The sequence below is a fragment of the Lynx rufus genome, unplaced genomic scaffold (genome assembly GCF_022079265.1).
Source record: "Lynx rufus isolate CCGP_SWC_20201006 ecotype Redwood Valley unplaced genomic scaffold, mLynRuf1.p SCAF_13, whole genome shotgun sequence".
In the NCBI taxonomy this organism is placed as follows: domain Eukaryota; kingdom Metazoa; phylum Chordata; class Mammalia; order Carnivora; family Felidae; genus Lynx; species Lynx rufus.
Genome location: NW_025814827.1, coordinates 58,492,366 through 58,508,802, shown reverse-complemented (window position 1 = coordinate 58,508,802; position 16,437 = coordinate 58,492,366). Strand labels below are relative to the sequence as shown.

Sequence of the window (16,437 nt, the reverse complement as noted above, 5' to 3'; positions counted from 1 at the left end):
GGGTCCAGTCATCACAGCAAGCTTACGACCTCAGTAAGCCCAGGGTCTGCAAGCCCATGCCAGCCCCCAGTGTGCCGGGGCACAGAAAAAAGAGCCAAGGTTTAAAAGGGAAGGAACTGCAGGAATGCTCCCTCCCCCTTCACCTTGAAAGCCTAGCCGAGAACACGGTCCAGCCCAAGGTCAGCTTGCAAGCTTAGCCAATCCCAGGAACTGCAATCCCAAGGTCCACAAGCCCACACCAGTCCCTGTGGTACTAGAGCACAGAAAATAAACCAGGAATTTTCTTTGGTTGTTTTAGTTCTTTTGTTTTTATTTTTCAATAATTGTTATTTTTTTTATTGTTTTTTTATTTGTCTTTTTTTTTTATTTGTCTTGTTTTTATTTTTGCCCCTTTGGGTTTTTTTCTTTTTTTTTAAACATTTATTTATTTTTGAGAGACAAAGAGAGACAAAGCACGAGCAGGGGAGGGACAGAGAGGGAGACACAGAATCTGAAGCAGGCTCCAGGCTCTGAGCTGTCAGCACAGAGCCCGATGCAGGACTCAAAACAACGAACCTTGAACCTTGAGATCATGACCTGAGCCGAAGTTGGATGCTTAACCAGCTGAGCCACCCAGGTGCCCCATTTTGTTTTTTTTTCTTTTCTTTTTTCTTCTTTTCCTTTCTTCCTTTTTTCCTTTCTTTTCTCTTTTCTTTTTTCCTTTTTTATTTTACTTTTATTTTATTATTATTTTCTTCTCTCTGTAAAAAGCCACGGTTTAAAAGAGCAACTGGCATTTACAGCCACAGCTCCAACCAGACAGCAAAAGTCGCCAAGCACACAGTCTGCACAGGGGACACCATATACAAGAGCGACCATTCCTTCAAGTTTAGAAGGAGTAGCTATTCCACCTAGAAACAAATCCAGAAAGTCAAGAAAATGGGGAAACAGAAATATGCTCCAGAAGAAAGAACAAGAAAAGAACTCAGAAAAATAACTAAATGAAAAAGAGATAAGCAATATGCCCGATAAAGAATTTAAATTAATAATCATAAAGTACTCACTGGGATGGGCCAAAGAGTGAAGAACCCAGTGAAACATGCAATAAAGAGATAGAAACATATAAAAAAAAAATAACCAATCAGGACTGAAGACTACAATAACAGAAATAAAAAACATACTAGAGGGAATCAACAGTAGATGAGAGGATGTCGAAGAACGTAACAGTGACCTGGAAGGCAGGGTAATAAAAAGCACACAAGCTGAACAGTAAAATGAGAAAAGAATTTTTTAAAATGAGGATAGATTAAGGGATCTCTTGGGTAACCTCAAGTGGGCAAACATTTGCATTATAGTGGTCCCAGAAGAAAAAGAGAAGGAAAAAAACATAGAAAACTTATTTGAAGAAATAATAACTGAAAAGTCCCCAACCTAGGGAAAGAAATAGACTTCCAAGTCCAAGAAGCACAGAGTTCCAAACAAAATGAACCCAAGGAGGCCCATACCACAGCACATAATAATTAAAATGTCAAAGGTTAGGGGTGCCTGGGTGGCTCAGTCAGTTAAGCATCTGACTTTGGCTCAGGTCATGATCTCACAGTTCAAGAGTTCAAACCCCAGTCAGGCTCTGTGCTGACAGCTAAGAGCTTAGAGCCTTCTTCAGGTTCTGTGTCTCCCTCACTCTCTGCCCCTCTTCTGCTGTTCTCTTTCTCTCAAAAATAAATAAACATTAAAAAAATTTTCTAAATAATAATAAAATGTCAAAGGTTAAAGATAAAGAGAAGATAAAAGCAGCAAGAAGAAACAAAAAGTTTACCTGTAAGAAAAAAACCTATAAGGCTTTCAGGTGCTTATTCAGCAGAAACTTTGCAGGTCTGAAGGGAGTAGCAGAATATATTCAAAGTGCTGAAAGTAAAAACCTACAACCAAGAATACTCTACACCGACAAAGTTATCATTCAGATTTAAAGGAAAGATAAAGATTTTCCTAGACAAACAAAAGATAAAGGAGTTTGTGACCACTAAACCATCCTTACAAGAAACGTTAAAGGGATTTAAGTGGAAAACAAATGGCCACAGTTAGACATAAGAAAATTATTAATAAAAAGATGTAAACTATGACAACATATGTATAAAATGTGGAGGAGGGAGTAAAAAGGGACAAGTGAAGGGGAAAAGAAAAAGAAAGCAATGTTTTTTCTTTTTCTTTTTTTTTTTGAATGTGTTTGAACTTAAATGACCATCAAATTTATATAGACTACTATGTACTTTGGATGTTACATGTTACATATGAACCCCATGGTAACTGCAAACCCAAAACCTATGATAGATACACAAAAAATAAAGAGGTAGAATGGCTATTATAAAAAAGACAGGAGATATCGAGTGTTGGTAAAGCTATAGGGAAAAGGGAACCCTTGTCCACTATTGATAAGAATGTAAATTTGTGCAGCCACTAGGGAAACAGCATGGAGGTTGCTCAAAAAATTAAAAATAGAACTACCATATGATCCAATCCCACTTCTGGGCATATATCCAAAGGAAATGAAATCAGGACCCTGAAGAGCTATCTTCACTCCCTTATTCCTTGCAACATTAGTAACAATAGCCAAGATATAGAAACAACCTAGGGGCCCATCAATGGAATAATGGATAAGAAAATGTGATGTATATATATTTGCATATATATAATGGGATATTATTCAGCCATTAAAAAAGGAACTTCAGGATGCTTGGGTGGCTCAGTCAGTTGTGTCCAACTCTGGATTTCAGCTCAGGTCATGATCTTATGGTTTGTGGGATCGTGCCCCACATTGGGCTCTGTGCTGACAATGTGGAGCCTGCTTGGGATTCTTTCTCTCCCTCTCTCTCTGTCCCTCCCCCTCCCCCTCTCAAAATAAATAAATAAACTTTAAAAAAAAGGGAAATTCTGCCATTTGCAACAACACGGATGGACCTTGAGGGCATTATGCTAAGTAAACTAAATAAATAAGTCAGACAGAGAAAGATAAATACTGTATAATCTCACTTATACATGGAATCTTAAAAACAACAACAACTCATAGATACAGAAAAGAGATTGCTGGTTGCCAGAGGCAAGGATTGGGTGATGGATGAAATGGGTGATGATGGTCAAAGGGTACAAAATTCCATTATAAAATAAATAAATCCTGGGGATGTAATACAGCATAGTCACTGTGGTAAAAATACTGTATTGTATATTTACAAGCTGAATTTTTTTTTTTAAATTGGGAGCACCTGGGTGGCTCAGTCAGTTGAGCATCTGACTTCAGCTCAAGTCATGATCTCACAGTTTGCAAATTCAAGCCCTGCATTGGGCTCTATGCAGACAGCTTAGAGCCTGGAGCCTGCTTTGGATTCTGTGTCTCTCTCTCTGCCCATCCCCTGCTTGCACTCTGTCTCCCTCTCTCTTTCTCAAAATAATAAATAAACATTAAAAAAATGTTTAAGTTGCTAAGAGTAGATCTTAAAAGTTCTCATCACATGTAAAAAATGTATCAGTGTGTTAACTAGACTTGATGTGGTGATCATTTTGTAATACATACTGTTATTGAATTACAATGCTATATACTTGAAACTAATATAATGTTATATGCCAATTATATGCCAATAAAGAAATCCTAAGGATAGTGTGATTGTACAGAGACATAAAACAGAGGAATCAAAAGGTCGGTAAGAAAAGGGAATGTCAGAAATGACATAGTAAGCAGGCTAATGTTATGCAAGTTAAAAGCAAGTTACAAGCAAGTAACATGGAGGGTCAAGAAAGATTTCTAAGATTTCAGACAGAAAAACAGAAGCTGAAGCTAGATGTCAACGCCACTGAGGGTAAGCACCAGCCACTCCAGGGGCACTGGGGTGGCTGAGTCAGGTAAGCATCCAATTCTTGGTTTTAGCTCAGGTCATGATCCCCCAGGTTGTGAGATCAAGCTCCGCCGTGGGTTCTGTGTGGACAGCATGGAGCCTGCTTGGGATTCTCGCTCTCCCTCTCTCTCTGCCCTCCCCCAATTGTGCTTTCTCTCTCTCTCAAAATAAATAAATTAACTAAAAAAAAAAAACAAAAACCAAAAACCCAGCCACTCCAAAAGGCCTGTGCATTCTTCGTGCAGGGGAAAGTACATTGCATTTAGTAAGAGGCGGTGTGGGTTTAACTTCTAGCTCTGCCATTTATCACTTTCTGACCTTTGTTTTTTTCACACATAAAATAAGGATAATATCTGTCTCACCTTCCTTCTCTCAGGATATTGTGAAGCTTGAGACCAGACTGGACTAGTGTTCATGAAAATGCTTTAAAACTGTGAGCCCAGTGCAAATGTAGGTCAATATTATAATGGCTTGACTTATAATATATCAAGTAAAGTCAAATTATGAACATGAGATACTTCCAAAAGCTGTTGAAAACCTTAAACTGGCACCACCAACCACAATTTTACAGGGGCTACCAAATACGCACTCAAATCCAAACTTTTAATCAATTCTGAATGAATCAACTCACTATACTATTTCAGGAAAGCAAACAAGAAAAACATCAATAGTGATTATTACTAGAAATATAAGCATTTCTTTTGAATAATAAAAACCAAAAATGATCATACCTTTAATTGAGGAAGTGGTGTGCTGAAACATTTTTGGATACTTTCAAATGATGCAGATTTTTTTAGGAAAAGAAACTGAAATAATCAAATGACAAATATGCATTGACTATAGATACTATTTGGTAAAGTACAATATCATATGACAATTGACTAATTATAAATGCTTAGGTAAATTAATTAAATGCAGAAATGTTAATTAAAATACGCATTCTGACTGACTTTGAAGTCACTGATTTCACAGAGAGGAACAGAACTGAAAATCCATCAGTTAATTTAAAAAAGTGTATAAATAATGGAAACTCTTATTTTTTTTAATTCAACAATACAACAAATACTTACCAAAGCTTTCTGGTTGGTGCAAGGGGCACAAGTGTGTATATATGTGCCGTAAATATGCTGAGCCATTGATCCCCTCGGCACTGAGGCTGCACTAGTAGGACCTGAAGCAGCTACTGTCCCCTGAACAGTCACCTCTTATCATGAGCAACCTCAACCTTTTACTCCACAGGAGCATACAAATATCATCACTTACTGTGAGAGCTATTATATTGTAAGAGTTGGGAAATACTACTATACTAGATAGTGTAGAAAGTACAAAAAAAAATGACATGTTCCATATCCTCAACCAATGTAATGGTAGAAACAGAAAGAAAAGAAAACTGTAATCCAAAGCAGCTGTGGCCCTGACTTCAGATGGTATGAATGAATCTGGTGTAAAGAGAACACAAGATAGGCAGAGTCAGTTCTGAAGGGGACGGGACCTGGATACACTGGCGGGAAGAGGTAGTGCAGGTTGGCCTGTGAAAGGTGGCAACATTCCCATAGACTGAGCTGGAGTTGAGACTATCCCAGGCCAAGGGAACAGCCTAAACAAGCACAGAGAATGCAGCAGGGGCATGGGGGAGTCACCAAGGACTCTGGTGCAGGCAGAGTACTGGGTACATGCAGACCACATAAAAGCAGAAACATAATGGGAGGTAAGCTAGAAAGTCTGGTTGAGGCCAGGTTATGAGCCTTAATGAAGCACTCTGACTTTATTTGTTAGGTGGAGTTGCTCAGTTTGAGACATGAGTGACATAATCCTACTTGTTTTAAGAATGTAGCAGGTGGAGCACCTGGGTGGCTCAGTCGGTCAAGTGTCCATCTTTAGCTCGGGTCATGATCCCATGGTTCATTGGTTCAAGTCCCGCTGTTGGGCTCTGTGCTGACAGCTCGGAGCCTGGAGCCTGCTACAGATTCTGTGTCTCCCTTTCTCTCTGTCCCTCCCCTGCTCATGCTCTGTATATCTCCCTCTCAAAAATAAATACACATGTAAAAATTAAAAAAAGAAAGAATAAAGTAGAAGGCAGTAGGAGGATGGAGGAAGAAGCAGCTACTAAAACTGGGAATAGCTGACAGGCAGGTGTACATAGTGCTACTAAAATAGTCTAGAAAGTGCACGTGGCACTCCAAACTAGAAGGTGAAGTTCACTGGTTCAATTATTCTTTATGTGATGGTCACTGCTCTAGGTGATATGGATAAAAGAGTGAAGAAGAGTGCTATGACCCCAGGCTGGTGAGGAATAAAATGATCAAACATACATATGGACAAATATTTAGTAAGTGCTATAAGGAAAATAGCAAAAAAGTGATCTATATTAACATTATCCCCTCCAAAAAAAAAAAAAAAGTATTACTTAACTGTATGGGGGATAAAGGAGGAGTCATAGACATATCTTTAACCTAGTTAACTGACCAGAATAGGATTTGATTTGTCCCAAGGCACCAAGACTTTCCACTCTGTGCCATTCAGCATCCCAAGATATCATCAAGGGGAGCAGAGGGCTGAAGGCACTAAAGAAAGAAAAATAAAACTGTTTCTTGTTTGTCCCCCATAAAGTGCAGGACATTTATTAAACCAGTTATGTATAGTTTATACTCTTCTTCTTCTCTTAGTTTCTCTCAATCATTGTCTCTTTTCTATCCAATTATGTATATTATTTAATTAGTTTACTTGTATACACTACAGTGATAACAAAGCCATAAGCATGAGTCTAATCACCATTTAGAGAATTCAGTTTTACTGTTTCATGGCCATAATCAATGCCCCCATTTGGTCAACAAAACATTCACAAACATGTTTCTTTAATCATTTAAGACCTAGGCAAGAAGTGATAAATGAGTGTAAGACTGGAAATTTTCAAAGTTTTAAGAAAATTCATAGCAGACATTCTGCTATTGATCAGTAAATAACATCTTCTGAGTGTCACAAAGACAACACATTTGAAAAAGAAAGTGTGTCCTCAGCAAAGACACCAGTAATGAGTGTTCTGAGGCATTTCCCAGAATAAGGAAGCACCAACAAATAATTTCCAGAACTACTAGAAATCATATCTGAGCTGTAGGCAGATAAAGCAACCAACCCACAATTTAAAATAAAAATCACACATACCCTAGAACTTCTGCTATGCCGATTTAAAGCGACACTTTCCTTGCTTTCAGATGAAAATTTCTCAATTAAAATTTTGCTTGCTTGAACACTCTGTTATAAAAAGATAACAGTTTTAAGTTATATAGTGGAGTACTTTAAAAAGCCTTTGATTACTGTTATGTCATAATACAACATTATTACCAAATGTATGGAAAAGGTAGAAGTACAGAAAACGTTTACCACAGACATATTAGAAGTCCAGCTACAGCCATAATATTTGGCCAAAACCCACAATTTGGCTTCTGTGTTGGCCATTGGCCAAATAGATTCTTTTACTTTACTTCTGGCAGTACTAATCTCAGGAGCAATCAATGATACTGTGATCCCATAGGTTAGCATTGAATCTATTTAATATGCCAATATCAGAATTGTGAATAAGACATATTATTTGAATTTACTGTCAATATATGACTATTCTCTGTCAGATATAAGTAAGCATTCTAAATTTTTATTGGAATGGAAAGCTCCTTAAATGCTTTACAATTCAAACTCTTTCCACCAACTAAGTTATATATGTATACTTATTGTTGTAAGGGTAAATTATTATTAAGTGTGTTATTCTTCTATATTATAATCAGTGATTTGGGTATATAGAAACAACTAGAAGATCTAAGTTTGACAGCCTGGTGTAGTCTTGATGAGTTAAATCATACTGCTACTTTGCTGAAATTTTTAGGTCTCAAACAACTAACATTTCAAAATCAAACAATATGTATTCAACAGGAAATTAAGCTTTTAAAAGTACCAGGAAATTATCACTGAGAATGGAACAGATATGGAGAAGGCTATGGGTAATTTAGGAATTACCAGCATTGATTTTTATTTATCTTCTAGTGTATTTTTATAACACAGCTATAGCACAGTATAAGCTAAGAGAATTACTAAACATAGCAGAAGGATACCTGGGGTCACCATTACTCTTCAAAGACAAACTACGTGATATACAAGGAACTATTGGAACTATTGGAACTATTTTGTCATATGCTTACACAAAATATGATGGAATAGCAGCTATTATGTATTTAAGAAAATTCTTTTAACAATAACAAAAGACAAAAACCACAATACTGTATTTTACAGATATCAAAACAGCAAAACTTACTAATAATAAATGGTTGCTTTTTAAAAAGAGAACATGGTTCGTATATTGGAACCTGACAAGATATTGGCCAAACCAATGTGTCTTGAGAGAGCAAGTATTGCTTATATGATACCTGATGTAACTCCAGAGTTATTGCTCTACTCCAGAGGTATTGCTAAAACTTGTACGCATCCAATAATAGCTGGGATGCAGATAGAAATGGAAACAGTTTTGCTATCTGAAAAGTCAATTATGACTCTGCTTCTAATTATGGCAGGCTAGGTAATTCTGCTGAGGAAAACTAAGAAAGCTACTTGTAGTATGAAAAACACAATCTTCAAAGCATCAAAAAGCTAACATGATGATGAACAGATACTGGGCCAAAATCTAAGAAAAGGCAAGAACCTGGAAAAGTAAGCCCAGTATTCAAGATGCTTTTGTTATGATACTTGCCAAAGCAGCTGCAAGTCTGAGTTACAGACTGACGAATTCTTGGGGCAAGGGTGATAGAAATTGAAGCCCAGAACTTACCTAAGTTATGGAACTTGATTTATTTATAGATTATTTATTTATTTATACACAAATGTAATACACTGTATAATATTGTACATACACAAAATATACAAGTATCCAAGGCTACAGGAGATGCTACATGCTCAGATTTAAAGTGAAAAGAAGCGTGGGTGCCCAGCGGGCTCAATCAGTAGAGAATGTGACTCTTGATCTCAGGGTCCTGAGTTCAAACCTCACATTGGGCATGGAGCCTACTAAAATAAAATAAAATAAAATAAAATAAAATAAAATAAAAATAAAATAAAAGTTTTAAACCTTTAAACTTAAAGTAGTAAGTAACCTTTGTGTAGACTTTCAGCCTCAGTTCCATCACAAGGGTGGTCAAAGAAATTCAAGCCTCAACTTTAGACTAAAACTATTTCTGAGGGCTAACTTCTGACAAGAAGTTTCTCTGGAGAAAAGAAATGCCATTGTTAGTCTCAAACGTTTCCTAAAAATAACATTTTAAATACAATAATAAACATTTAAAGATAGGTACACAAAGAAATAAAACACTAGAACATAACAGATTTGGAAAAAAAATAAATATTCTAAAAAGAAAAACACAAAACCAAATTTAAAAATACAGTAAACAAGTTTAACAGTATCTTAGACACAACTGAAGAAAGAATTTATGAACTTGAACTATAAGATAGACCAGAAGGGAAATTACCCGGAATCCAGCATCGAGAGAAAAAAAAAAAAAAAAGAAGCTAATACGTATGATTAAAATCCCAGAAAATGAAAGAAAGAATGGACAGAGGCAACATTTGAAGAAGTCATAACTAAAAATTCTCCATAGTTGATGAAAGACATCAAAGTATGCATTCAAAAATCCCAGAGATTCCAAAGCATAAATAAAAAGAAATCTGCCACTAGACACACCATATTGAAAATAGGGGGAAAAAGAGAGAAAAACTTAAAAGTAGCCACTTTGGGAGGAAGCAAGGAGTTGATCATCCTCAAAAAATTCACATTTAAGACCTTAAATTCACATTTAAGAAATATTGCTATTTCTCAACAGCAATAGTGGATGCCAGAAAATAGTAGAACATCATTAGTGTACTAAAAGAATATATCTGCAAAATACATCATACCCAAGTATAATCTCTCTCAAGAATGAGCTAATATAAAGACATTTGAAACAAAGAAAAAACAAGATTTTAACCAACTATGGAACTCCCACTTGCCTTAAAGCAAATTCTAAAGGATATATTTTAGGCAAAAGGTAGAATGATGCCAGACAGAAAGATCTGAGATACTAGAGAGAGAAAAAAAAGAAAGGAAGGAAGGAAGGAAGGAAGGAAGGAAGGAAGGAAGGAAGAAAAGGAAAGGAAAAAAAAGAAAAAAAAGAAAAGAAAAAAGAAAAGAAGAGAGAGATAATTATATTTTATAAAATATTAATAACAATGTTTTGAGGGTTTTAGAAGATAAATATCTAATAATATATCAAAGTAAAAACATACTAAGTCAAAAGGGGGTAAATGGAATTGAAAGGTTTTAAAGTCACTGAATTTTCCTGGAAGAGTATAAAGAGTATAAAGGTATTGATCAACATCAGATTTTGATAAGTTAAAGATGTCTGTCGAGGGAAATCACCATAAGAATAAGAAACAGTACACTTACTTCCAAAATAGGGATGATAAAACACAATTTTTTGAAATAGAAAAAGTAAAAATAAAACCAGAATATATTATATCCAGACCACTGACTTTTTAAAAAAAAATTAACAACAAAAAGATAAATTTAGGAAAAGGAATAAAAGAAGAAATAAAGCCAGAGTCAATAAAAAACACAAAGTATATGGTAGGATAAAACAAAAAATATCAATAATCATAATATATATATAAACATGTTAAATACACCTTTAAAAAGTAGGGCACACAGACCTTTGTATCTAAATACCATTTCCCATTCAAAGGAACAAGGATTCTTTGAACAAAGGTCTGATTCCAGTTGCGATGTATGGAAAGTGTCCTAGGCCATGTTTTTGTGTCAGAAAGTCCTCCTGGATCCTTTTTCTTCTAGTCATTGGTGTGAACAACCACCAGCATTGATTTGCTTTTGGACCACCTTTCTAACAGGTTACTCCATCATCACCAGTTGTAACCAGTCCTGGTTACAAACCAATCTTGCTACAATTCTTACTTCTGTTCCAACAATTCTGCCTACTCTCAATTCCTTCTATTCACATTTTCTAAATACGAACACAGAAAAATACATGCCCCTCCTTTATAAACACAGAGTTTGTGTTTGTACTCATTACAGTATATTGCAGTAATATTACATAGTATTCCTATTACCCCCCAGCTGTGTTAGTTCAGTTAGAAGCAGATACGACCAGTGGAAGACCCAGAGAGAGGGAGCAATAAGAAGCCTTCAGACCATGATGCAGTCTGACACCTGTGAAAGAGGAAGAGAGAGGAAGGAGTGAGTAGCAAGAGCCTCAGATCACAGAGCAGTTCTGAGCCAGGCAGATGGAAAGTTCTGGAGCTAACGCTTCCTGTGAAAACAACCCTCCATCAAGCAGGAATGGGGTCAACATTAGCAAACCCCTTGTGTTCGTTCAGCCACTGGCTACGAGCAGCCCAGAGGAAAAATGGCCTTGGTGCAAATGCCCTGATAAGATCTACAGGACAGCAGCTGGAGGCCGGTGGTCATGTATGCTTATGTCAATGGATTCCCTTTAGGAGATGTAAGCATCACATTTTCATGGATGCCATGCCTATTTTTGCAAATTAATATTTACCAATATTTTACATTAAGGCAATCTTTTGTATCCTTTATGTTATGAACTTTCTTGTTTTAGCTCATCACATATTTCCCCCAAAAATATTATCTTCTGAAATAAATTAAAAGTTTAGACTACACTTAAGGAAATGCAAATATACACATCAATCTTCCAAGATTTAAATTATACATATACTTTGACCGGGAATTCCAAATAGAAGAATTTACAAAGATATATGTGCAAGTGTGGTTTGTAGGGAAGGGGTTGTCTTTGTTTTGGTTTTTGGTTTTTGTGTTTTGTTTTTGTTTTTGCTTTTGTTTTTTTGATGCAGCCTCAGCTGAGATCCTCACTCAAACATGACAGATCTTGAGCCAGAACCTTCCAGTTAGGCCAGAAACAGTGGATTCCAGACCCTCAGAAACTGTGTGAGATAGTAATAGTTTGTCGTTTTAAGCTGCTACATTTTGGGATAATTTGATCTGCAGCAATGGATAATTAATATGCCCTTCTAAACTGGGTTAGTAGCTATCAGCACCAGAAAGAGGTAAGGAAAAGGGTAAGGGAACAGATGGGAAAGGAGGGATATTTTTTTGAATGAAGACATAATTAGTACCTTTCTCTTTGGGTTCATAGGAAGGTCAAATGAAATAATACAGGAGAGGTGCCTGGCACAGTGTCTGGCTCATAGTAAATACTCAATAAATGAGAATCAACAGAAGCATGTTTTAAGCAAAATAATCAAGATGAAGAATATAGATTATGTGATTCCACACACGGAAAAACATTAATTTGCATATATTTGCATTACATAAGTGAAAATGAACGTGTTTGAAAGGATACACACAATGTAGTTTATAATTGTTAACTTCAGAGAGAAGAGATCCAGGAAAGAACAGCATTCAAGGTGGGGAGTGACCTTTTTGCCATACACAGCTGTATCATTTGACTTTTTTCTGCACGAAATTATTCACCCACTATTGTGCAAGTTCTTAAATAATTTTAATTGGCCTTGTTACTCAGAACAGCAAAAAACAATAATATTGCTAAAGGAAACAATGGTGGTTTAACAAAAAAAAAACCAAGATAGAAGATTTTTAAAAGACAGAAACCACAGAGTAACAACAATAATAATACCAATAAGACCAAATTAACCATATGCTAGTTACGTGGTTCATCTGAAACAAAGCAAAAATTTAAAAAAAAAAAAAAAAAAACAACAAGGATTAAAATGAAAATACTCCTGAATACAAACAGAAAAGAACACAGGGATGGCCATATTACAGTAGAATTCCAGCATTAAAAAAGCCAAAGTAAACCATTTAAAATTGATGAGATAGAATTCATAAGAAAGGTAAAACATTGCTAAATTCATAATAAAGATAAAACAGCTTCTAACTGCAAAAAGTAAATAAAAACTACTGGTAACACATGAAGAAATAGATTAAAACAACTGCACTAAAAAATCCTCAACAGTGTTTTTTAAATCAAGTAAAAGAAATATGCCACAGAAGAATGGACTAATATAACAATATAACAGCTATATCTATTGTTAACTGAGCACTGACTTTTCATTAGGCAATATGCTACAACCTCTCATTAAATTCTCAGAACACCCACTTTACATACAAAAAAAAAAAAAAAAAACAAAAAAACAAAAACGAGACTTGTGGAAACTAAAGATTATCCAGGAAGTGAGTGGGATTCAAATCCAAGATGGATTGGAAAGCCTGTGCTCTGCTAGTGCTGCCACAAAATGGTCACAACTTAGAATACCATTGAATTAATAGACAATATTGGGATATGTAGGATACCACCAAGCAAATACCAATAAATTCCAAGACACTGATATTCTAAAGAATATATTTTACTATGTTAATAAGGATAAAGAATAAAATTAAAATAATGCCAAGTCAGAACAGTTCTAAAAACACTTTCCCACATAAATCATGTATCAAAAACATAATGAAAATGGCAATACAAATTATTTAGAAAATAAATGAACACACTATAAATAAAAATTTATGAAATAAGATCAAAATCTTACATAGAAGAAAATTCATGAAGTACTTATACTACTTAAAAGGAAGAAAGATAAAGATATTCATTCAATTGTAAATCAACACAAGAAATTAGAAAAATGCCCAAATAGAAATGTCAACCTTCTATAGAAAGCAGGAAGCCAACAACCAAAAAATTTTCAAAAATAGAAGTATTGAAGAATATACTTCTGAATATAAAAATTCAGAGCGGCAAAAATTGAATTAATCTGGAAGTGTTTTCAGTCAAAGGTGATAGGTTGAACTTATTTTTCTGACTTACAGGCCAGAAAAATCTAATAGCTAGGGGATCCTATACTATAAACCTTGCTAAAAAAAAAAAAAATTAAAGGTATGATTTGATACTGGTGTGAGTGTAGTAATTTGAGAAGTAGAGACTAAAGCATTTGTAATTGAAAACAAATGAGAAAAGATAAAATAAACTCATTTAAAAAATATTTTTTAGAAAGAAAAAATTCTCAAAAATATGATTAGGAATGGGAAAGAAAGTGATGCAACATTAGAAATAAAGATTAACCATTAGAAATGGTTAAGCATAGGGGTGCCTGGGTGGCTCAGTCGGTTGAGCAACCGACTTCGGCTCAGGTCATGATCTCACGATCTGTGAGTTCGAGCCCCACGTTGGGCTCTGTGCTGACAGCTCAGAGCCTGGAGCCTGCTTCAGATTCTGTGTCTCCTTCTCTCTCTGCCCCTCCCCTGCTCATGCTCTCTCTCTCTCTCTCTCTCTCTCTCTCTCTCTCTCTCTCTGTCAAAAATAAATAAACATTTAAAAAATTTAAAAAGAAAGAAAGAAACGGTTAAGCGTCCTACTTGATTTTGGCTCAGGTTACGATCTCACAGCCATGAGCTCTGTGCTGGGTGTGAAGCCTTCTTGGGATTCTCTGTCTCTTCCCCCTCTCTGCTCCCTCTCTCCTTGTGTCTCTCAAAATAAATAAACATTTAAAAAAAAGAAATAAAGATTAACCCTGAAGAGACAGCATATTCATACGCCACATATAATTTATACATCTCAATCAAACAGATGGCTTTCTGTAAGAACGAAATGACTCAAGAAAAAATACTTATCATTGAACAACCCAAGAACAAGGAACTCTTGTGCACTATTGGAGTGTATGCAAACTGGTGCAGTCACTATGGAAAACAGTATGGAGGTTTCTCAAAAAACTAAAAAGAGAGGCATGCCTGGCTGGCTCAGTTGGTACAGCAGAAAACGCTTGATCTTGGCATAGTGAGTTTGAGCCCCCAGTGGGTGTAGACATTATTTTTAAAAAATTGAAAACAGAATTACAATATGATCCAGTAATTCCACTACTGGACTTAAGAATATGAAAACACTAATTCAGAAAAATATATGAACCTCTATGTTTAGTGCAGGATTATCTACAATAGCCAATTTACAGAAAAAGCCCAAGTGTCCATTGATGGATGGATAAAGAAGAGGTGGTATATATATACAATGGAATATTACACAGCCATAAAAAAGAACAAAATCTCGCCACTTGCAACAACAAGAATGGAGCTACAGAGCATAATGCTAAGTGAAATAAGTCAGTCAAAGAAAGACAAATACCATGTTCTTCCACTCATATGTACAATTTAAGAAATAAAACAAACAAAGGGAAAAAGAGAGAGAGAAACCAAGAAACAGACTCTTAGCTATAGAGAACAAACTGATGGTTACCAGAGGGGAGGTACGTGGGGGGATGGGTGAAATAGGTGATGGGGATTAAAGAGTACACTTATCATAATGAGCACTGGGTAATGTACAGAATTGTTAAATCACTATATTTTACACTTGAAACTAATAAAACCCTGTGTGTTAACTATACTGGAATTAAAATAAAAAATAAATTAAAATGAATAAAAAAAAGTGAACAACCCAAAAATTAGAAAAGAAAAACTTCTCTGTTTTCAATGACTTAAGCACACATTTATCCCAATATTCTTTTATACATGTTTGTAAACACATCTTAATTAAGGAAGGTGTTACTTGAAAGCATATTATATTCAGTGTAGTTTCAATGAGATAATAAGCATAGGACTTTTCTTTTTTTTTAAGTTTTTATTTAAATTCCAGTTAGTTAATATACAGTATAATATTATAGAAAAGAAAAAATTCTAATTGTCTAACAATTACTTTCCCAAATGGTTCAGATGTTTCCACTGAGTTCTTCCAAATTTTCTAGATTATTTTATGCTATATCAGTTTCAGAATATTTTTAAAAAAATGAAATCCTACCCAATTAACTTCATGAAGCAAGAATAAACCTGATGGGAGAATGCAACAAAGAAAAAGACATTTCATACATATTTCACCATGAGTATACATTAAAAATAAAGTATTGCCTTACAGAATTCAACATAATATTTAACCAAGTAATCTAAAACATGTAAAGATGTTTCAATATTAACATTCAGAATAAATCCAATATGAATGCGATTCCATCCCTGTCTTGGTTGCAGGGAAGCTAAGTGGTAAACTGATTATTCTATTTCATGCAACATCATGTGTGGACAGAATTTTTTATTTAATTTTACCTCTATTACACAAGAAGGGTAATATACCCTTCTTATGCTCTCCCTATGATTTCTTCAATTTTTTGTTTTATCATGATCTGAGTTTTAGTAAGTTGCCCCAAATACCATGCAAATAAAATAATCCTAAGTACTATTAAAAATTTAAGCACAGGGGCGCCTGGGTGGCTCAGTCGGTTAAGCGTCCAACTTCAGCTCAGGTCACGATCTCACAGTCCGTGAGTTCGAGCCCCGCATCGGGCTCTGGGCTAATGGCTCAGAGCCTGGAGCCTGCTTCCAGTTCTGTGTCTCCCTCTCTCTCTGCCCCTCCCCCATTCATGCTCTGTCTCTCTCTGTCTCAAAAATAAATAAACGTTAAAAAAAAAATTAAAAAAAAATTTAAGCACAATAATGTTAATCACAGAATTGTTTTAAAAG

General features: G+C 35.3%; 1 protein-coding gene across 1 annotated transcript in view; it reads right to left on the bottom strand.

Moving 5' to 3' along the window:
* TTC6 (tetratricopeptide repeat domain 6) overlaps nt 1–16,437 on the bottom strand; it is a 202,476-nt gene that overhangs the window by 77,389 nt on the left and 108,650 nt on the right. The window contains exons 8-9 of the mRNA XM_047074697.1: nt 7,020–7,115; nt 4,595–4,669 (exon numbers count right to left, since the gene is read on the bottom strand). Coding sequence (XP_046930653.1) covers nt 4,595–4,669; nt 7,020–7,115 — 171 coding nt within the window. The remainder of the gene's footprint in view (nt 1–4,594; nt 4,670–7,019; nt 7,116–16,437) is intronic.